Genomic DNA, 24,296 nt, shown 5'->3' with positions numbered 1-24,296 from the left:
TAGTCCCATTAAATGTTTATTTAATAAACACTATTTAATTTGTATTGAAAAGGTTTATTTAACTAGCTTATTATTTTAATTTGGTTTATGGGTAAATATGCTGTAAATATGAAAGCCGTTGCTGTGGATGCTCGATTGTCATTTGTTTCACAAGTATTACTGGCATGCTGGTTGCGCAAATAGCTGATCTCGCGGGATAACGTTCTTTGCAAGAGTCGAGACTGTTGGTTACAGAAGTCTACCTCGCTCACGTTCAAGTTCGGTATCTCTCCCGTGAAAGTGCTATCTCGATAGTAAGCGATGGATTCAAAACAGTGTCTGCGGTCATTTACTGTGCGTAAGGAACTTAAAGTTGTAACTTACTTGACTTATTTCCTGTTGCTCCTCCTGGAGCATAAGGCTTCTGTGAAACACTTTCACCTGTTCCTATTGTTGGCTAACCTCTTCACTTCATTCCAAGTTTTTCCTACTGTTAGACATTCCTCTTCGATCGTCCTCTTCCAGGTCTTCTTCGGACGTCCGCACTTTCTAGCGCTTTGGGGGTTCCAGTCGAGCGCTGTCTTTTCAAAGGCTCCAGCGGGCTTCCTTATAGTATGTCCTATCCAACGCCATTTTCTCTCCCTTGTCTGCATTTCAATTGGCTGCTGGTTAGTTTCTTCCCATAGATCTTAATTTGAAATAACATCCGGCCATCTTCTGTTGATGATACGTCTTAGACAGCGATTCACGAAGACATGCAGCTGTTTAGTCGTCTTCTGGGTAACTTTCCACGTTTCACAGCTGTAAAGCAGAACAGACTTAACATTTGTGTTAAAAAGTCGTAGCTTAGTTTTTCTAGAAATATTCTTGTTTTTCCATATAGGATACAATTGAACAAAAGCACCATTTGCTTTCCTGATACGACTCTTAATGTCGTCTTCTGTTCCTCCAGTCATAGTAACCATACTCCCAAGGTATATGAAAGAGTCTACTTGTTCTACCTCTTTATCATCTATAGACAATTTATCATCAATCTTGGAATTGACCCTCATCTCCTTGGTCTTATTAATATCTAAGTCCAGCATCCTCTGCCTCTTCCTTCAACCGCTTAATCTTCTCTTCCATATCTCTGAACCGTTGAGCCAGTAGGCAGATGTCATCTGCAAAAACAAGGTCTTCTAACCTATCTTGTAAGCCCCACTGGATCCCCCTTTTCCGACCTCGATACACTCTCTTGAGCACACTATCCAACAAAAGTAGGACAAGCGTCGGAGAAAGAATACAGCCCTGTCGAACTCCCGAGGTCACATCCGTTGGTTCAGTAAGATCTCCCATATGCAGAACCTCACATTTATAACTCTCGTACATATCCTTTATAATATTCAGAATCTTTTGTGGCATACCATATTCTTCAAGTGTTTGCCACATAACTCTTCTATTTACAGAGTCGAAGGCCTTCTCAAAATCAATGAAAGTCAAGTAGAGGGTGTTCTGCTTTCCGATCCTTTCCAACAGGGAGTGCAATAATTTTGCCAAGGTCTCAATATCTGCTTTAAGTATTTCTGGTGCGATATTATCCCTACCGGGTGCTTTTCCAGTTTTTATCTGTTTCAAGGCCTTCTCTATCTCTGAACAGGTTGGAGGATGTAAATTTATTCTTGGTTCACTATCTACTGGTTCCATTTGTTGGTTATCATTCTGTTCTGTATCTCTATTGAGCAACTCTGAGAAATGTTCCATCTCTGTAGCTGTTCTTCCCAGGTGGTCAGTAGTTCACCTCTCTTGTTTTTAATGGGTTTGTTCCTGATAAATCCTCTCCTTGACAGTTTCTTTGTGATACTATACAATTCCTTAGCATCTCCCCTTGCTGATGCCTCTTCTGCCATTCGTGCTTGTTCATCTACCCACTGTATATGATCTTTTCTTACACTTTTCTTTACACTCTTATCAGCTTCCACATATTCCTCTTGTGCTGCGGCTTTCTGTTGTCTTGTTTTACACATATTAATCTTTGCCTTAACTAGCTTTCTAGCCTCTCTTTTTTTCCAAGTGTCATCAGACATCCATTCCTTCTTGAGATAATTGTGAAATCCAAGCACCTTCTCACTAATGTCTAAATATGTGTCCTTGACTTTCTTCCATGATAATTCAACATCCATCATAAGTTCTGGTTCAACAGCAAGAGCTTCAAAGCGGTTTCTTAATTCTATCTGGAATTCTTTCCTTTTACTTTCTTCTTGCAATTTACCTGAATCAAATTTCTTGTTTCGCCTTTCAAATGTCCTTCCACTTGCCACAGTTTTCATTTTAAACTCTGCAACTACTAGGTGATGATCACTTCCAATATCTGCCCCTCTTTTATTTCTAACATCAATCAAGGATCTTCTAAACTTTCTACTTATGGCGATGTGGTCTATCTGGTTTTCTGTAACCTGATCTGGTGACACCCATATAATTTTATGGCACCGTTTATGAGGGAATAAAGTGCCACCCACTACCAAATCATGGCTAGCACAGAAATCAATGAAAAGCTCCCCATTTTCGTTACAGTCACCAACTCCATGCACTCCTATAATTTGTCCCAGTCCCTCATTGTTAGAATCAACCTTTGCATTTAAATCCCCCATCACAATAATAATAACTCTCTTTCCAACTTTCTTAATAGTTTCATTTAGCTGGCAGTAGAATTCTTCCTTTTTTTCAATCTCTGACATTTCTGTGGGAGCATAACACTGGATCACAGTCACATTGCGAATCCAGGTCTTGAATCGAGCTGTCATCAGTCTTTCTGAGATGGGTTTCCAATCAAGGAGGCTACTCTTTGCAGTTTCATTCAATAGCAATCCTACACCTTCTCTATGTTCTGCATCCTTCCCATTTGCCCAGAATACAGGAATGTGCACCTATTAAGAGTCTGTATTTCTCCGAAGTCTGGCCACCGTACTTCACTTAATCCGAGGATATCCAGCCTGTATTCCTCCATCACTTTAGCCACTTTCTTCAATTTACTGAGCTCTCTCAGGTTTCTGACATTCCAGAAACCTATTCTCATTTTCCGTTTCATGCCAAAAGTCGTTAACTTATTATCCATCCGGTTGTGTTTCACTTCGGTTTCTTTAATGGTTTATATGTAAGGCTGTGCGAGTTATTAGCCCACAGCAACCCGAGCTTGGTGGTGGGACTGCCACCTAAGCCTCCAAGCCTGCCGTTTTCTGTAGGGGTTGTCTCCCTTAGCCTTTGAAGATCCCTCTTCACCACAAGGCAGTGGTTCCCCATGATTCTCTAAACCCCACGGGAAGAGGGTTGCCTCATCTGCCAGATTTGCCGTTCCAAAAGTATCTTTTTCCGCCGCATCTGCCATTGAGGACTTCACCAGAGCCCCATTAGCCGTCACTTTTCAGGGTTCCTGTAGGGCCTTCACAGCTACCGTAGCGGTCATGGGGCACACACAGTCCCCGCTGTACATCACCCCTGCAGGCAATCCCTTACTTCATGCCGTCGCCCACCTCCCACGACATGGAAGAGGGGTTGGACTTATGGGAGGCTAAAGTTGTAAGCGAAGCTGAAATACATGGTATTCGTGCCGTTGGCAAAAGGTACGATATTGATGAATCATGTATTCGTGATTGGCGGAAGAAGAAGGAAAAATTCTGTAAAGTAACAGCGATCGCAGAGCATTCCGCGGGTGGAGTGCAGTGTTTCCGGATATTGAAGAACGACTCCACAAATTTGTGATAGAAAAACGTGAGTTAGGATATGGTGTTTCTAGTGAAATGTGTTAATTGAAAGCACTAAGAGATCTCAAAAGAACTCAAAACACGGGGTTTTACTGTAATCCACGGATGGATCCGAAACTTTTATCTGAGAAAGGGATTGTGCATTCGGAGACGTACATCTGTTTCACAACGTCTCTCCGCGTTTATGAAGAAAAATTAACGGCCTTTCAGCGTCACATTATTCATTTGAGGAATCAAAATTCTTATTTGCTGTCTCAAATTGGGAATGCTGACCAGACACCTGTCTATTTTGAAATGCCGTTGGAAAATATAGTGGTTAAGAAGGGTTCTAAAAGTGTAACCACCAGAACAGGTGGTAACGAAAAGCAACGATGCACGGTAATGTTGTGCGTATTAGCGGATGGAACCAAACTCCCTCCATATGTGGTTCTGAAAAGGAAAACGCTTCCAAAGGGAAACTTGCCGTCCAGTATTGTTAGAACACAGGAGTCTGGCTGGATGGACAATGTGTTTACAATAGAGTAAATTAATATATTATTTTTGGTCCACCTTTTCAATACAAAATGTAAATAGTTTAAATTACGTAGGGACTAGTTTCGACCTAGTAATAGGTCATCATCAGCCTGAAGTAAATTAAAGCGTAAATATTGAAGGAAAAATAAACAATGTAAACACAAGTACAGTCTTTTTGAAAGTACATACCATGTGGGATATTGAGCAGCAATATATTAAAAATAACTCTTCCAATTGACGAAGCACTGAGCGGAAGATATGTTTATGTATGAATAAAGTTCATTGCGCCGTACAGCATTAAAAGTCCAGTGTGCACTAAAAGATGTTATAAAGAAGAATTATCAGTTGAATGCTGGCTTCTTGAGTTTGCAGTTGTATATTCGAAGAAGATACGTCATTTTTTAAGGTATTCATAGACGTCAAAACACATGGATGTTGGAAAGGCTCTTCAGTTTTTTGGAACTAGGTAATTGTTGCGCGTGGAGGCTTAGGAGTCCAGAGAAGCACTATATTATGTTAAAAAATAGAGATCCATAAAAAAGGTCCCATGCATCGTATAAAAATGACAAGTTGTGAAAGTGGAAATCGAAAAAGGTTGGTATTTCAAGCGATGATATTGATCATTCAGAGATCAATTGAAATTAAAGTACCGTAACATTGTCTTCTCAAGATATTTATAAACTAGAAATAATTCTCGATGCGAAGTAAGATGCTAGAAGAAAGCTCTTCTGCTTCTGAAATCTTGAAGGACGATGGATGTTTCACGAGGCGGAATAACATATATGGAGTTAAATAAAGGTGGATATAAATTCGCAGTTCAATGCGGACCATATAATTGACTCTGAATAAATGACAGTAGGAAATAAATAAATTTGGTCAGGTGGAAGAAAATGTCTAAATAAAATATGTCATCAGGGAATTTACGCGTGTTGTGTTAAGCTGAAGAGAGAAATGGTGGTAGGTAAGGTTCAAAGGAAATCGTGAGGAGGTGAAGGGAGAAAAATAAAGGAAGGAGAAGAAAAAAAATTTTTTTTGAATAAATGACAGTAAGGAAATAAACAATATTTGGTCTGGTGGAAGAAAATATTTATGTCATAAGAGAATTGACGCGTGTTGTAATAAGCTGAAGAGAGAAAATGGTGGTAGGTGAGATGCAAGGAAAACTTGAGGAGGTGATTTCAGTCTGAATGACATTTCCGAAAAATCGAACATTCTTTTTGACCTGCTCATTCAACTTTTCAGACAATCAAAATCTAATATTAAAGGTCCGATTTTTCATTCTATTTATAGTACTTTTCTTAATCATCCTTCCATATTCCCACATCCCTCAGCCCCACCTTAAAAAAAATCCTTTTTTTCTCCTTCCTTTATTTTTCTCCCTTCACCTCCTCACGATTTCCTTTGAACCTTACCTACCACCATTTCTCTCTTCAGCTTATCACAACACGCGTAAATTCCCTTATGACATATTTTATTTAGACATTTTCTTCCACCTGACCAAATTTATTTATTTCCTACTGTCATTTATTCAGAGTCAATTATATGGTCCGCATTGAACTGCGAATTTATATCCACCTTTATTTAACTCCATATATGTTATACCGCCTCGTGAAACATCCATCGTCCTTCAAGATTCCAGAAGCAGAAGATCTTTCCTCTAGCATCTTACTTCGCATCGACAATTATTTTTAGTTTATAAATATCTTGAGAAGACAATGTTACGGTACTTTAATTTCAATTGATCTCTGAATGATCAACATCATCGCTTGAAATACCAACCTTTTTCGATTTCCACTTTCACAACTTGTCATTTTTATACGATGCATGGGACCTTTTTTATGGATCTCTATTTTTTAACATAATATAGTGCTTCTCTGGACTCCTAAGCCTCCACGCGCAACAATTACCTAGTTCCAAAAAACTGAAGAGCCTTTCCAACATCCATGTGTTTTGACGTCTATGAATACTTTAAAAAATGATGTATCTTCTTCGAATATACAACAGCAAACTCAAGAAGCCAGCATTCAACTGATAATTCTTCTTTATAACATATTTTAGTGCACACTGGACTTTCAATGCTATACGGCACACTGAACTTTATTCATAAATAAACAACATAACTTCTGCTTAGTGCTTCGTCAATTGGAAGAGTTATTATTTTTAATGTATTGCTGCTCAATATCCCACATGGTATGTACTTTTAAAAAGACTGTACTTGTGTTTACATTGTTTTTTTCTTCGATATTTACACTTTAATTTACTTCAGGCTGATGATGACCTATTACTAGGTCGAAACTAGTCCCTATGTAATTTAAACTATTTACATTTTGTATTGAAAAGTTGGACCAAAAATAATATATTAATTTACTCTATTGTAATCACAGTTCAATACGGATCTATCATTATGAAACTTATTTCTTTTAATGGACAGTGTGTTAGTGGAGGACTGGGTGAAGTGCGTTTGGCAACGTCACCCGGGAGCTTTGTTACAAAAACGAAACATGCTTGTGTTGGACAGTTACCGAGGACATACAACTGACGCCGTGAAAGATATGATGAGGAAAGAAACAACCGATCTTGCGATAATTCCCGGAGGATTCACTTCTATTCTACACCCATTGGATGTGTGCATGAACCGGCCTTTCAAAACTGCAATGAAACAGTTGTACACCGAATGGATGTCTGATGGTGATTATGCATTAACACCGCCAGCCGGACGAGTGAAGAGGCCTGAAGTGGGACTAATATGCATCTGGATCAAGACCGCATAGGCGTGCATTCCCAACAATCTAGTGTCCAAAAGCTTTAACAAATGTGGAATTTCAAATTCAGTGGACGGTAGTGAGGACGACTATTTGTGGAAAGATGCCATTGACGAAAGTTCCTATGATGGTGAATTATGAATGAGTATTGGACCAATTTTATTTACGATTTTGCGAGGATTTTATTAATTGTAAGCTGCTTGAATTTATATTTGTGGTATTTTTGAAGAAAATTAAATAGGTATGTCACTTGATTTTTTATTTATTTCCGTATTTTGCCATCTCAAATTTAGGGTGCGTGTCTTATTCGAGTTAATACTTTCTACTTCATATCTGTAAAAACTGTAATGCAATTGATAGGTCCCTTACCATGGAAATAATGAATTGAATTTAGTACGTTTTTCATTAGTTTTGAAGTTTAACGTATACCCGTAACTAACAACATATGGCTGATACTGAGTATATTTGGTTTTCAGGCCGTTCAGAGTTGTTTTTACAAGAGATGTACTATCTACATAATAAGTTAGTACATAAATAGTATGTGTGATCTGTTGGGTCTGTTCATTTGGCATAAATGACTCGTTCAGTCTCTGTTCGCGCTCGGCTGTCATTACATGCACACTACTGTCGAGTTGACACAGTTCTGAAATGATTTGAAAGGAAGAAGAGTTGTAGGTTGCTGCCATCTAATATTTTTTTTAGAACTATATGAATCAAATCCTGTACTACAGTACAGTGCTAATCAACGCACACAGTACGTTTGTTTCATACTGACCGGGCGAGTTGGTCGTGCGGTTAGAGTCGCGCAGCTGTGAGCTTGCATCCGGGAGATAGTGGGTTCGAATCCTACTATCGGCAACCCTGAAGATGGTTTTCAGTGGTTTCCCATTTTCACACCAGGCAAATGCTGGGGCTGTACCTTAATTAAAGCCACGGCCGCTTCCTTCCTACTCCTAGGCCTTCCCTATCCCATCGTCGCTATAAGACGTATCTGTGTCAGTGCGACATAAAACCAAAAAAAAGTTTCATACTGACAACAATGTACGCTGTGTATGCTTTGTTCTCTGCAATAAATGACACAGCCTGTACGGCGTACAGCCTCCAACTTCAATGTGTTAACAATCACAGTGTGGTGGATACTGAAGAATCTTTTAGCGAAGTTCTCTTTTCACAATATTCCTGCATGTTGCAGTGGCAGACCTTCCTCACTGAGGTGTAGCCGGATTCTATAACGAAAGTTACTGCCACAGGTTTTCCGGCTCACACGTGTCATGAAAAATTGCTAATCTGGCCATAGCCTTCACCATCCTTACATCACTAACATTTTATGCCTACGCATTCTGAAACATAATCGAGACTTCATCTCTGTATGTGCTCTCTCATTGGTCAGAATTTAATATGAGATCTTATGCTTTCTGCATGTTTTATTTTTCAGGCACTAGATAGTTACCAGAAGGCCATCCAAGTCTTGGGTACTCGCAAGAGGAATCCAGTCATATGGGACACTGTCACGTGGGAGTTATCGACTACTCTTTTCTCTATGGCAACTCTTTTACAGGATTTCCCCTCATTGAATGTTAAAGTAAGTGTTTATTGTAGAAATTAAATTATTAGTTATCTCCCATGGAATTCTTGATGAGGAATTACATTTTAATGAATATTGATAGTTCTGATGTTGTTGGAAGATCGTTCTTGAAGGAAAAGGACTCTGTTCTGAGATCTTTAATTGCTTTAGAAGAGTCCACTTAGCTTCTGACTACTTGAAGGCTTTACAAAGTTTTGAAATTCTAACAGCAGTAATTACTCGATCACTGGCAGTCAACAGAATTTTATATAATTCACTTGAAAAATTAAAAATAAGTTTATGTTTTACACTATGAACACAAATAGTCCCTGCCATGGAATAATCACCACATTCTAATTTTTGGAAGAGAAAATTTGAAAAAAGTTCATTTTGTGACCATATAGCTTTGATATATATATTGAAAATTGTAGATACTGCAGTACAACAAATGTGTCTGCTCTGAATGACCAATTTGCAAGACTAAATATGAATTTCACTGGTGCAAGCCGATTACAAATCTATGGAAATTCACAATATTTTCTTCATAATTGTCTGGGAGATGTTTTGCAATGTGAGGTTTCATTTGAACACTAAAGTTATTTTGTTCAAAACCATGATTGAGCCGTGTAGGACCTATAAAGAGAACTCAGACCGGCCACATGACACTTCAGCTAATGCCATAAAAATGTACTTGGCACGATACTCGCTTACGATGGGAACAGATTTGCCAACAGAATGGATGAAAAAATACCAGCCTTCAGATTTTTGTATTGCCAGGAGCACTGTGTTGACGTTGACACAAATAATACCCGTACCCCAACTTTCTGCTGCCAAATTAAAGAAAAAGAGATGCGGGGATTGTTCCCATATACAGTAAACCCTCATTAATGCAGGGGACAACAAAATTGAATGTGGTAAGCGAGAAAACATGCTATGAATATACAATTAAAAACTATCCAACAGGGATATGGAAACACTAGATACGATTTTTTCCAACATGAGGGCATTTTGCGTCTTGTATCTGCAGGTACAATGAAAACTATATCTACCATTTATAAAGATAAGAGGAGAGTATTGAAAGGTGTGAAAAACATGAGAGAACAAATATGAAAACCTTTTCTGCTAGGGCTTATAAAATAAAATGTCCAGTGAAAGGTGTGAAAAACTCCAAACAACAAATATGAAAAAACATGCATGGGGGCCAATAAAAATGTCCAAGTATTATTGCAGATCACACTCTTTCTGAAACAAATGTAGAAGCATCTTATTTCGGAGTATTATTTTCTCATCACACTGTTAGACAATGAGTTGGAGATTACACTCGACCATTTGCGACCGGGAGAAATCAGGAGGGATGACTTTGGTGACCATTTTGTAAACTTCGACCATGTCGAATGATCGATTTGAAACTCGAAGATGCGAGTTCAACATTCGCGACCTCTCCATGCTTAAAGATGAGGACGTCAATCCACTTTCTGAAAGATTTTAATTTTGTCTTCATTAGCAAGGAATTTCATGACTTTTTCCATATCCATAACTAGGCTATCACAAGACAAACATGCACCACGCTAGTCAGTTTCACACGATTATGTTCCTAATCCAGATATAGGCTACTGTATCACGTGACAAAACTTCACTGTACTAAACACAAAAGAAATTTCTAACTTCCAAAGAATGCAAAATACAAGACAAATAGACTCGCTGTGTTATTTAGCAATCTTGCTGCTAACCGGCAAGCAAAAGTGAGCACTCCTGAGGCTAACGGCTTGCTCCCCGAACATGCAACTTATCCTGTGAAGTTCAGGAATTTAAGGCCTTTTTCCATAATCACGCAGCTGTAGCGATGGATCTTACCAGAGTTGGAAATCACATTTGTTTCAGGACGGATGGCAAATAACATTTTCAGGGCTAGGAAATATGTGATAGCGAAAATTCATGACTCGATAAGAGGTATTTTTATACAAACTTAATACGATGAGAATCGGGACTTAGAATTTACGACATGCTAAGCAAGAAAACGTGCTAATGAGGAATGTTCTAACTTGGTTTCACTGTATATGGTACTAGTGTTTACTCACAACTCCGCCTGTCAGCCATGTTTTCCAAATCCAAGTGATTGTCCTTCGAGTTAGTAAAAGAATCGCTAAGTGGAACACAAAGGTATATCAGTTGTAGCTATTTCTGTGAAATGGATTTGAATAAACTGTGGATAAACCTTGACAGTAAGGGTTTAGAAACGTTTGGTTCTACAGCTCTACACTTCACATGTTGGTTTTTCAATAAAGGCATATAACAACTGTTATTGTAGGCTATCTTTTAACCTTTTCACTGCTAATATTGTGAGCGACTATCAGAACTCTTCATGCTGAATTACTTTAAAAACATATATATTGTCTAAAAATACATGAAAAGTGTGCAGTAATAAGAAATTTCATCTGAACTGGCTAAAGAATTCCAGAAAAGCTTTCAGATATTTTTTGTCATTTGTCACATTGGAGCCAAAAATACTCTATCCTATAAAACGTTCGATATTCCTCTTTCACAAGTGTTAAATTCTGACCAAACTGCATGACTCTCTTTCAGAAATTACGTATGTCAGGTATTTGAGTTATTTCACAAATCAGAGTTGTCCATAATAGCCAAATTATATTGAATCGCCTTGAACAGATGGGTTATGACTAATTACACTAAAAGTCCGCTATGGCGAGTACGAGATATAGTGAGAACTCTGTTGCAACGGCAGCTTTTTTCTGTCCCTTGAAAATCCTTATATTAAACTGCATATCATCCTTTGGTAACAGCGAGAACCCAATCACTGATGCATCCGTTATTACGAGCGATTAAGCATGGAAATTCTAATGGAAATTCTAAGTTCCCATGGAGGGAATTAGATACATACATCTAATTTTTGATCCGATTAAGCATGCCTGATTTCTTCCTTTATCAATATTTATGCACACCAGCAATTATATTGAATGTGATTGATCTTCGATATAGATTTTTCGCTATGTGCATTAGCAAGCTCTCTCGTCGACATTTGAACTCGAAGGCAAGAACGGAGTCGATTAGTAATACTGGTCGACTGGTGTTCTATAACTTTACAATGGCGAAAAATGAAAGTATCCTCCTATTCAATACATCATATATTCCGTCATTAGACGGAGTAAACAAGTTCAGACATGTTTTGGCTCGTTTGAGCCATCTTCAGTGAAAAAATTAGGGGGGTTGGAATAATTTACATAATATGAGTTGAAAAAATGCTAAAAAACATAATGAAAGCGCAAATGAAAACAAACAAAAGAGAGCCTAGACGGAAACAAAATAGCACAAATATACAATATTTACATCAATATGCATGGTGTTCTATAAGCACAATTCGAAATGAAAGAGAACATGATTTTTTAATAAATGCATAAATAACATGACCAATAGCAGTAGTTAGCTCATTAGAAATAAAGGCTGAAGCAAATGATCGCCTAATTTTAAAACTATGTACTAAAATTAAGCAAGAATGTGATAAACCTTAAGATAGGCACAGAGTGGATGACTGATTTCGGAGGTTAGTTTATTCAGTAAAACCTCGTTCGGAGTTTCTGCAGGGGACAAGGAAGATAATACATTAAGCGAGAAAACGTACTATTGAATACACGAATAAAAACTATCCAACGCGAATGTATAAACCACTTGATATGGTTTTTTTCGACGTGCGTTTATTTTACGTCGTGTATGTACTGGTACAGAAAAAGATATAGGCTATCTGACCTTTCTGAAGATGAGAGTATTAAAAGGCGTGAAAAATATGAGAGATAATATGAAAAGCTTTCCCACTGGGTCTTATTTAAAAAAAAACAGTGTTTAAAATACCTGATAACAAATATAAATATAAGGACATTTGTAGTGGGGTGCAGTAAAATAACACCACATTATTGCGAGTTTCAGCATACGCACCACCGTTGAAAGATGCAGATGCCTGTCAACTTTCTGGATTTGTCATCATTAATAAATTATTTCACAACTTTTTCAGTATCTATAACGGGGCTACCACAATACAAATCTGCAGCACACTAGTCAACTTCACATGATTATGTTCCTAATCCTTACGCAGTCTATCACGCGACAAATATTTGCTACCCTTCACTGCATCACTAAAGACAGAATACATTTCTAACTTCGGAATGGAATGCGAAATATAAGCACAAACAAGTTTACTGGGTTATTCAGCAATGTCGACGAAAACCAGCGAGCAAAACTGAACTTTCCTGAGGCTATAATTTACTCTCTATAGTTCTGGAAACCAAGGCCGTTTCCCGTTTTCGTGTAACTTTCCCCGACCTGCCTCCTGTGGTGAGGGCTCTAATCTGTGTTGGGAGTCACGTTCCTTTCAGAAGGGATGGTAAAGAACAATTTCAGGGCTGGGAAAAATGTGATCATACTTAAGGATAATAATGAATTATGTGACACGATAAATGAGGTATTTATAAATTGTTATGTAACTGTTACCATTTTGTTACGTAGTAACAAGCGTAAGATAGAATCTTTATCAAGTAAAGCAAGTTCAGTAGATGTTTTCAGAGACAGTACTTTCAAACACACATATAATAGGTGCATGAATGCGTCAAGCTCTATCATTTCAAAGGGGATCAGTATGGAACTAGCAGAGTGCGAGGAAAGTGCTGGAAACCCAGAGGAGTTCATGGTAGGTACAGAGCTTTGATGAATGTAAAGGAATCAAAAAATGGAAATATAAACGAATTTCAACAAATAATAGAGAACATGTATTTTGAATCAAACATCCAGAACATGGAACTTGAAAGAACAGAATATGTTCAAATTAGAGTTGAATGTTAACAACGGAGATCACATGATACATCAAATCGGCCACAATAATTGCAACACAGGCAAATTAAAAACATATCCTTCCATCAGAGATGCCTAATAAAAATAAATTGCCCCAAGGGAACAAGTTGGGAGCGTGTGAAAGGGGGAAGTCGGAAGAGGGAGGTCGAATCCTGCATTTACGTTTATTTCAATTTGAATATAAAGGATGCAATGGAACACGTTTCATTGCTTACAGTTTGATGAAGTGAAATAGTACACAAGTCCTTAGCCACATGTTTGCGTACTATGTTTCCCAAAAAATTGATTCTGAAAAAATTGATGACTTATTTCTCACAATAGAAAAGCGGACATAGTGTATGATAAAGAAATGGATAAAGTTCCAGTTAAGGCCTGAAGGGCAAAATGGGGGACAAGCTCCCCACGTTCAATACACAGTTAAACATAAGTTTTTAGCTCACCCGGCCTCACACAATGATGAATTCCAGATGGTCAGAATTAATACGTGTAGAAACACGCACTACTGCCAGAGGGCCTCCACACAGATGGCTATCAAAGCTGGACTGATCTCTGAGGGAAACAATCTAGTATTTATAGTAGGACAGAAGGAATGTCCTAGAAGAAAGGAAGCATGGAGCAGCTTTGAGAAAGTTCACTGATGTCACAGTTCACATAGTCTAAGAAGCCGATGGAAGTTCAACATGCCTAGTCTAAAGCTGGAAGGCGAAGATGGCAGGTGCACGAGGGTGGTGAACAGGTACAGAACAGTTTATGTCCTTGCGATTATAGGGAGTTCGTTACATACTCCCACCGCCAGATGAAATCCGAAGAATTGGCAAAGCATAGCAGACGATGGCATAGTCAATGTCCCAGGAGAGGCACATTCTCAAAGGAGCGACGATCGTACAAGATGAAGGTGTAAACCGCAGGGAGAAGAAAAATAAACTAAAACAGAAACAAAACTCACAGCAGGAAAAAGTTCAAACAATGCAGGTAGAAAGGAAAGGGATATGCGAAAAAGGGGAGATGAAAAGACGAAGACAGGGAAAGGAAAGAGAAGAGGAGGAAAAGGGAATGATTAAAAGAATAGCAACAAAAAAGATGCTCCACACCGTTTACTAAGATTAATTTACGAGAAATAAAAGTAGAATACAAAAATATTTTTGTACCGGGCGAGTTGGCCGTGCGTGTAGAGGCGCGCGGCTGTGAGCTTGCATCCGGGAGATAGTAGGTTCGAATCCCACTATCGGCAGCCCTGAAAATGGTTTTCCGTGGTTTCCCATTTTCACACCAGGCAAATGCTGGGGCTGTACCTTAATTAAGGCCACGGCCGCTTCCTTCCAACTCCTAGGCCTTTCCTATCCCATCGTAGCCCCTAGCAAAAAAAAAAATTTTTGTGGCCGAGAAAAGTTAGAAATACAATTTTAATATCCCACTATTTTACAAAATTTGAACATTAATTTACGTAAAAAAAAAAAAAAAAGAAAAATTCATGGGGGAGTCCAACTTGAAGGGAATGGGTGGAGGGAGACAATTAGGCGAGTAAAATATTATGTTTAATAAAAGCAACAAAAAAAATAAACATTAAAAGAGAAGAAACAAGAGCGAGAACATGTGGCAAGAAAAAAGAACTCAGTAAATATTGAAAATATACAGACACTAGACTCCCCCACCTTTCCTTCGTATAAACACCGACAACATTAAGGGTAGTGCAACAGAGAATTAGAATAGCAGATAAGGTAGAGAGTATAGGAAATCTAAATAACTATAAACATTAGAATGGGGGGGAAAGATGCAAATAGGTGCGTGAAAACAGAAATCGAGAAGTTAGAGAAAGCTCAAGATGAAAAAATGGCGAATCACAATGTACCAACGAAGGGTTAAACAAGTGTAGGAAGCTTTGAGTCGAAGTTGAAGATGTTGAGACTTAAAACTAAGCTTACAACTAAACGCTTGAAAAGCACAATATTATCAACATTCATCATCATCATAATCATCTTTATCCAGCTGTAGCCGGGTAGGGGCAAATATGGTTCCTCTCCACTTTCTTCGGTCTTTCCACCACTCCTCCTCCAACACTGTCTCCCAGTCCAGGTTTCTTACTATAATGCTACGTTGGATGGTATCCTTCCATTTCAATCCTTCCTTGGATTTGCATTTCCATCACTTTTTTTGGCATTCTTTCGTCGCTCATTCGCTTTATGTGCCCAAACCATCTTAGTCGGCTCTTCTCTATTCAATCATTCATTTTTTCCACTCCAATTTCTTCCCGGATTTTCTCATTCCTTATTTTGTCTCTTCTACTCTTCTGTATCATACTCCTCAAGAACTTCATTTTGGCTGCCTGTATTCGACTCATTATCAATCTCGATACACAGGAACCTAACCTGAACCGGCAATCACTGCCCAATTATAAAAACCATCGAACCTCAAGTCAAAGTTAAGAAGCACAAAAATAAGGAAGTGCAAATAGTGAGAAAGTAAGAAACTATGGAGAATTATAAGTAGTTGTGCTATTTTATCAAAGTTGAGCCTACTCTTAACAGATGAAAAAAATAAAAAAAGGAAAAGAAACACAGAAGAGAAATGAATGAATGAATGAATGAATGCAATCAGAAGGTACAAAATAGATTAGCACAGGTAAATCATTAACATCATAGATCAGAAACACCACATAATGTAAAGCAAAAATCATGGCAAAATCGCTGATTAAATGATATGAGTGTGGCAGAAAACAAAGAGAAAAGAAATGAAATGTTCTCTGCTACCATTTGTTACGTTGGTAGCAATACTTTGGATATGAAGTGAAGTAGCCTCCGTGGCTCAGGCGGCAGCTCGTCGGTCTCTCACTGCTGGGTTCCATGGTTCAAATCCCAGTCACTCCATGTGAGATTTGTGCTGGACAAAGCAGAGGCGGGACAGGTTTTTCTCCAGGTACTCCGGTTCTCCCTGTCATTTTTCATTTCAGCAACACTCTCCACTATCATTTCATTTCATCTCTCAGTCATTAATCATTACCCCAGAGGAGTGCAACAGGCTTTGGCAGCTGGCACATTTCCTATCCACACCACAAGATGGGGGCTTGATTCATTCCATCCCTGATCCGGTCACTGACTGGAAAACAGGTTGTAGGTTTTCCTAAGTTGAATAAATGCTCTGCTACCATTTGTTACATATATTCAATAGCATTTTATAATGTAAGAACGAGCGTAAGATAGAATCTTCATCAAGTAAAGTAAGTTCGGTAGATGTTTTCAGAGACAGTACTTTCAAACGCACATATCATAGGTGCATGAACACGTCATACTCTGATCATCGTAATCTATAATCTTCATTTCCGTATTGACAAATTGTACAATTAAAAATAGGAGAGGATTTCCACCAATCAATACTTATTTATTGCATATATTAATCTACAGGACCGGTTTCGACCTCATATACAAGGTCATCTTCAGCTGAATCATACATACATATTTATATAATGAAGCTTTGATTAAGATTGTGTTATTATTGTTGTTGTTATCTTGTACATGTGTATATAAATATATATATATATATATTAGTTTAAGTAAAGATATATTTTATACACTAATTTTAAGACCTTCTACATAATATTTTAGACATACAGTTGCTATATTGTACAGAATGACATATACGCCAGTTCACGCTAAGACATGCCTCATTTGTATGTGACTAAATGTACATCATCATCATATAGCATTCCTTTAACAACACAATCTTAATCAAAGCTTCATTATATAAATATGTATGTATGGTTCAGCTGAAGATGACCTTGTATATGAGGTTGAAACTGGTCCTGTAGCTTAATATATGCAATAAATAAGTATTGATTGGTGGAAATCCTCTCCTATTTTTAATTATACTCTTATCATTTCAAAGGGGATTGTTAGAAAGTTTATTTGTGTCCTTGTGAATCTAACTTTAGGCTGATGATGGCATAGACATGCCGAAACTGGTCCCTAATATTTATGAATAAAATGTGACATTTCATTGTATATCACATTTGAATTTGTATTGAACAGGTGGAAAATCATATACTTTCATCTCTTAATTGACTATAAAGGAATCAAAAATGGAAATGTGAACTAATTTCAACAAACAATAGATAACATGTATTTTGAATCAAACATCCAGAACATGGAACTTGAAAGAACAGAATATGTTCAAATTAGGGTTGAATGTTAACAACGGAGATCACCCGATCCATCAAATCGGCCACAATAATTGCAACACAGGCAAGTTAAAAACATACCCTTACAGCGGAGATGCCTAATAAAAATAAATTGCCCCAAGGAAACAAGTAGGGAGCGTGAAAGGGGGAAGTCAGGAGAGGGAGGTCGAATCCTGTATCTACGTTTATTTCAGTTTGAATATAAACGATGCGATGGAACACGTTTCATTGCTTAGAGTTTGATGAAGTGAAATAGTACACAAGTCCTTAGCCATATGTTTGCGCATTATGTGTCCCACAAAATTAATTCTGGACAAATTGACGATTTAATTCTCACAATAGAAAAGCAGACGTAAAGCCACGGCTGCTTCCTTACCACTCCTTGCCGTTTCCCATCCCACTGTCGCCATAAGATCTATCTGTGTCAGTGTGGCATAAAACCAGTTGTAATAAAAAGGACTTATTTCTGTAGTTGACCCTGTGTAAACTATAAAATCCAGCACATATCCGGTCTCACAATCGCCGATAAGAAATGTCTTTATTCCGTATCTGTCTCTCTTTGATGGAATAAACTGAATGAATGGAAGCCTACCTTTGAAGAGTGTCAACTTTCATCAATGCAAATGTTTTCAAATGGGGTGAAAGTTTCTTTGAACTTGTTTTTGAGATGGTCATTTACAGGCATTATTTTATACAGCTGGTCACCATCAGGCTGATGGTTATTGTCGCTAAAACATACAACTACAATAATAACAGATACCTGTCTCTAGACATGAAATTAGAGTACTGCTGGGTCATTATTAGAGGATTGGTCGACCAATATTCAAGAATTGTAAGTTTCTTCATTCTTGCCATAAGCATTGTCATGGCAAAAAATGCGCACAGTTATTCAGGTGTAGTTTCCTTCCATTTCTGTAACCTTGAACTAATAGACTATCATTAGAACTATAATCGCTACCCAAATCACTGATATCTGTGTACTCGTCTTCTGATTCAAGATTATTCACAGCTTCTATAAGTTCGAACTCCGAAAGTACGTGTCGTCTTCTACTTGAAGCCATTTTTACAAACCCTGGACACTGGTGCTTTGCGTACTGAGCTGAGTGCATTATTTCAGATCTTTGACCGCAGATAGCATAAAACTGAAGTTTCTATGTTGACTGACAGTCCATTATGCTCCTAAAGGACTAGCTTGTCACCGCTCAAGTTTGAAAACCAAAGGAAACTCCAAACTTATCCATTTCCTTTTCAGAAATTTAACTGAAGTTGCTGACAAAATATCTCGGGCACAGCAAGGGTGTCACGTACTGCCGCTCACGTGATACATGATATATCTCGGACGTAACAGTGTAAGGGTTAAAGATGTGTATGTGGTCCCATGGACTTCTGGTTGGTTTTTTTTTTTAGCTCGATGTTTCTTAATTCAATCTATAATTCAAAGGAAGGGATGTTCTACCTGATCAATACAAGATGTAAAGTTCAATTGTATTTTATATTAAATATGAAATATAATTTTGGTACTAGTTTTGACCTTTTAATTGGGTCACCCTCACCTAGATACATACATTCTTCAATAATAAAAATAGCACTCTGTGAACTGTCCTTCACTTAGTATGAAAGTCTTTCTACAAATGGATCCACAAGATGAGCTGATATTGTAATTGATTGGGAAAAAGGTACAGGTATGGTGGTGACTGATCCCACTGAAAGATGTGAGGAAAATGAACAGCAGCCTTCTCTTCCAAAGGCTGGGCTGAGTGGCTCAGACGGTTGAGGCACTAACCTTCTGACCCCAACTTGGCAGGTTCGATCCTAGCTCAGTCCGGTGGTATTTGAAGGTGCTCAAATACATCAGCCTCGTGTCTGTAGATTTACTGGCACGTAAAAGAACTCCTGCGGGACTAAATTCCGGCACCTTGACGTCTCTGAAAATCGTAACAGTAGTTAGTGGGGCATAAATCAAATAACATTATTATTTGTTACAATTCCAAAGGAGACGCTGAACTTCCTTAGAATAAAAGAATTCCTGGACACTATCATTCATACCATAGCGGACTCCGTGCTAAAAAATTTAGTCATGGTTGTTCGACACCCTTTGTACTCTCTGACCTGAAACACCCTACTTTTTTTTTTTTCTCTCAATAAAATTCAAAACAGAAAATCCACGTGATGGTTGACTGTTTGAATTTTGAGTTTTTAACTTACACACAACAGATTAAATAAATTTTGTTCGTATAAACTGATTAGGAGGCCTATTGTTATGATTTTCTAATAGGGGCAGGGTTTTCTCATATTTTTGTTGTTGCTGCTGTTCTTCTATCATCATCATCATCATCATCATCATCATCTGTAGGATTATTTAAAAAAATTTGTATTGTTCAAGTTGGTAAATAAGGAGGAGGGAAATGTAATGTGCTGAGACTTCTTCATGGGCTGTTTTGCTCTGCGTGCTTTCATAACAGCATTGTGGTCCCATGTAATAGTACCCCCTGTACAACTCTGAATCATAGGGCTGATAGCTGTATGTAGATTGTTCATTTACAGTGACAGATTTATTTTGTAATTGCAGAGTCAAGACGAAGCAGAGAGAGAAGTAGTGGATTTCCTTCTGAAAGCACTCAAGTATTGTGACTTGGAGACAGCAGGTGTTCGACAGCCTGTTTATCAGTTCCGTGCTGCTTCCATCCACCACCGCCTTGCATCCCTCTACCACAAGTCATATCGGTATTTATTTTATCTGGTTTTGTATTATGTTTGATGCAGTTAATGTACCTCCTTTTCAAGCTTAAACTTAAATTTTCTTTTCTAAATGGAAAATAATGAATTCCATTGCTTTGGGATATATTAACCCTCAGCACTCGAATTTGTTTAGCTGGTCACCTGCCTCTACTCGTATTTATTTTTTTGGAAATGTATGGTCTTTTCTTAGGGCTAAAACAATTTATTTACAAAACTCAAACAGGAATAACAAACATTACATGGTTACACAAACACTGAATATGCAGAATTACAAATGTCCATGTGTCTATTCACTTGTACACTTTTTTAGTATGGAACTTTTCAAAGCAGTCACCTGGATGAAGGCCTAGTTTTCTTGAGCAGGTGTTACAGAAGAAATAGGTTTCTCTTCGTCCTGCCTGTTACTGCACACAGCACAGTCCTTCGTATTCTATTTTAGGGTGTGGGTAGATAAAATGTGGCTTTCTGTTAAGTCGCTCTTCATTATTACTGGAGCCGTAATGTCCTCTCTCTCTAGAATTAGTGTTGTGAACATCTCCAATTAACTCTACTGCCAGCTGTTTTCTAAATGTTCTCTGTCTCAAGGGCTTCTTCTGTTCCTTCTGTCTCTGCATATTAAACAGCAGGAAGCTATTGACAACTGCAACATCGAAGAGCCAGGAAAAGAGCTTGCACCACCACTTCACAGACTTTCTCCCAAAATTGTAGGAAGATATATAGTGATCCGAAATATCCACGCCTCCCTTGTGCTCCGTGTAGTCGCAGATGACAGTGGGCTTGAGGATGGGATCAACACTTTTTTCTCTTTGGTGTGAACTGCCGTTGCTCATTCTTGTGCCATGTACTAAGTACTGTTAAAGTTCTCTTGTTGCGTCATGCCAATACCATTATCTTGTCTTCCTTTCTGTAAGCAACGACTTCATGCTGCTTCACATTTTTTAGTTTCCTTCCTATCATTTCAGTAGGTAGACATTTTTTGTTCATCAGTACCGTTCCTGTTAAATGGAAACCATTGTTGTACAATTGCTCTGCTAAATTCATACTTGTGTAGAATCTGTCAGTGAATATATGAAATCCATGAGCTACAGTTTAATTTTGAGTGAGTTGTTGGCAAAACTGCATCACAATTCTTGTCGTAATGCACTTGCCAGGAATATCTGAAGCAACAGACACTTAAGAAAATGGAAATTGCAACGCCATGAAGGCATTGGTCGTTTGTGTTGATTTTCAAGATATGGAACGATGCCATGTAGGTATGTAAACGATCAATGTTTCAGACCCATTCGATTGTTGCTACAGGTCTCCCCACGTGATTGGTCGCGGAGGAATCAACTCCAGTATACGGACTCTGGTGTAGTGTAGTTGACTTGCAGTCTGTGCAGTGAAGTATTCCCCGTCAAACATGCCTCGATGTCAGAGAAGAGCATGCTATCAACAACTGTCGCCGTTAGAGAGGGCTCGGATAATTGGGCTGTGTGAGGCTGGATTATCGCTAAGGACTGTCGCTGCACGTGTTGGCCGACAGGCATCTACGGTACGACGTGTATGGCAGCAGTGGTCAAATGAAGGTACCCACACTCATAGACCTGGCACAGGCCCAGCGCGACAGACAACTGTGAGAGAGGATCACCGCATCATTCGGATGGCCCGGATGGAACCCCATGCAACAGCTGCGCAAATTTGAGCAGCTGTGGCACCCCACGTTACACAACAAACAGTTGGTAATCACCTGCATGCAGCTGGCTGACGAGCCCGTGTCCTTGCAGAAGGTGTTCCATTGACCCCACAACAGCAGTGTGTAAGGCTGGCCTGGTGTCAAAGATCGACGTGGGTCGACGAATGGCATAGGGTCGTCTTTAGTGATGAATCGCGCTTCTGTCTTGCCCACAATGATCGCCAGAATTGTGTGTGCCGACGTACCAGGGAGAGGGGCCGCCCAGATCTTATTGTCGAGAGGTACACACGGCCAACACCAAGCATTATGTTCTTGGGAGCTATTGGCTTTAATGTGAAATCAAAATTAGTGCTTGTTGAGGGCACTATGAGTGCTCTACAGTACGTTAATAGGGTACTCAATCCAGTGGTTGTCCCTATGATGGCGAACATTGCTAATGGGATGTTTCAGCAGGACAATGCCTGGGTTCACACTGCACGCCTCTCCAGAGAAGCTCTCCACGACATCACAACCTTAGAATGGCCCGCCAGATCCCTGGACCTCAGTCCTATTGAGCATTTACATAAATCAGGGGTTCTGTTACAAATGCAATTAACAACAATGGGGCATTTGCAAGCTGCTACATCAAAAAGCAATAAGCATTTTTGTTTAAACTCTTAAATTTTCTGCTTAAACAAATCTTAATTCTTATCCCCTGTATATGATTTTCGTTTGCTGTAATATTTATCTTGCAACGCATTTATAACTTGCACAATTCTCTTACCTGTAACTTACCTGTAATGGATGCTTTCTGATACAAACCAAATATATTGTTAGCTACTGTACTGGCAACATGTGAAAAACTGGCGCTCTTAATATTAACTTCAAGCGCCAAGTGGTTTCTCTCCTGTGAACAACACCGAATCATGTCCTTACCAGTAGGAAGCCTGTTTGATGAAAAGTCTTTAGGTGCACCAAATATAAGGCAATCAAATACCTGTCTTATGATGATTGTCTTAGATGCAGCCATAGAATATCACCGTTAAGTCACAAAGTTACACAAAAACGTCATAACATAAAACTAACATTAAAATACAGTAAATGCAAATGCCACAATAGTAACTGGAAGAGCGAATGACACACACATCAAACACGAGGAATAAGTGCAGACTGACACAACAATGGCACGGCGTGGTGGTGAGAGTGGTAGGTGGGCGGAGCATCAGGGTCTTTGACCCGAGCGAGTTACGACAAGTGCGGGAATTTGTTAGATTTGACGGCTGTTGTGCCGAACAAAAGACCTTGACCGATTCAGATCATTCTTTTTTCTAAATCATTATCGTTTCGAGTAAGAGTCGACTGGAGCTACTACATTTAAATATTGACAAGTTAAGTAAGATAAAAAATTATCGTAAAAATGTACATTTTTCCCGAATTTCGGCAAACTTTAGAGCACATCCGTGACCGGAAGAAATGAACTGATTTTGTTTCTTTTTTTTTTTTTATCCCAATTTGTTCTCCCCAATTCGCAACTTTTCCATGGTATTACGACTTAACAAAAAAAATTTGAAAATTTTCAGCCCACCCTACTGGACATTTCTTCTTCTAAAGAACTGTCCCCCAGCCTCTGGGTCATCTTGCAGATTATCTGCCTCAACCGTCTTCACATGCTGAACTTAAGCACTCCAATTTTCTACACTTACACTTTCAAACCCTTGTTGAATGATCTTCTCCATGTCCTTTGTTTTGAAAGTAGTATTGTTCATACTAATGTGTGGGCTCGGGTGAAACATCACAAGATCAATTGGATTTAAGTCGAAGTGATAAGCTGGCAATCGAAGAACTGTATGTCCCATTTCCTTAGCCATTTTGTCAATGATGTAAGCATCATATTTGTATTTTTCTTTACTGATGATGATCCTTGGATCTATCTTCAGCATGTTCTCACTGTACGCAATATCATGTGATTGAAGCCACTCTTCCATGACTTAAGACTGGTATTATAATGAGGGTATAAACTGAAGAGTGAGTTAAACTGTAACTTGAGTTTAAACTGATGTTGAGTCTTATAATGGCCGGCCTAAGTTAAACTGAGGTGAAGAAGGAAATATAGATCTTGGTAGCAGTAACTTGCGAGAAAAGATGACTATTGATAATGTTTTGCAGTGACTTGCAAGAAAAGATGACTATCGACAATGTTTTGTTTACTTCTTGTAGGTAAAATGGTTAATAAAAACAATAAATGTTGTCCTAATTTTATTTGTAAGGAAATAGAATATATAGTCCGTGAAACAGTGGCCTTATGAATTCCTCCGAAATC

General features: G+C 38.5%; 1 protein-coding gene across 1 annotated transcript in view; it reads left to right on the top strand.

Annotated features, from left to right (window-relative positions):
* LOC136871771 (erythroid differentiation-related factor 1) overlaps positions 1 to 24,296 on the top strand; it is a 317,742-nt gene that overhangs the window by 267,184 nt on the left and 26,262 nt on the right. Inside the window, exons 14-15 of the mRNA XM_067145342.2 lie at positions 8,427 to 8,573; positions 20,153 to 20,307. Of these exons, the coding sequence (XP_067001443.2) occupies positions 8,427 to 8,573; positions 20,153 to 20,307 (302 nt within the window). The remainder of the gene's footprint in view (positions 1 to 8,426; positions 8,574 to 20,152; positions 20,308 to 24,296) is intronic.

This window comes from Anabrus simplex, chromosome 4 (assembly GCF_040414725.1).
Source record: "Anabrus simplex isolate iqAnaSimp1 chromosome 4, ASM4041472v1, whole genome shotgun sequence".
In the NCBI taxonomy this organism is placed as follows: Eukaryota; Metazoa; Arthropoda; class Insecta; order Orthoptera; family Tettigoniidae; genus Anabrus; species Anabrus simplex.
This window is presented reverse-complemented; position numbering and strand designations above follow the sequence as displayed.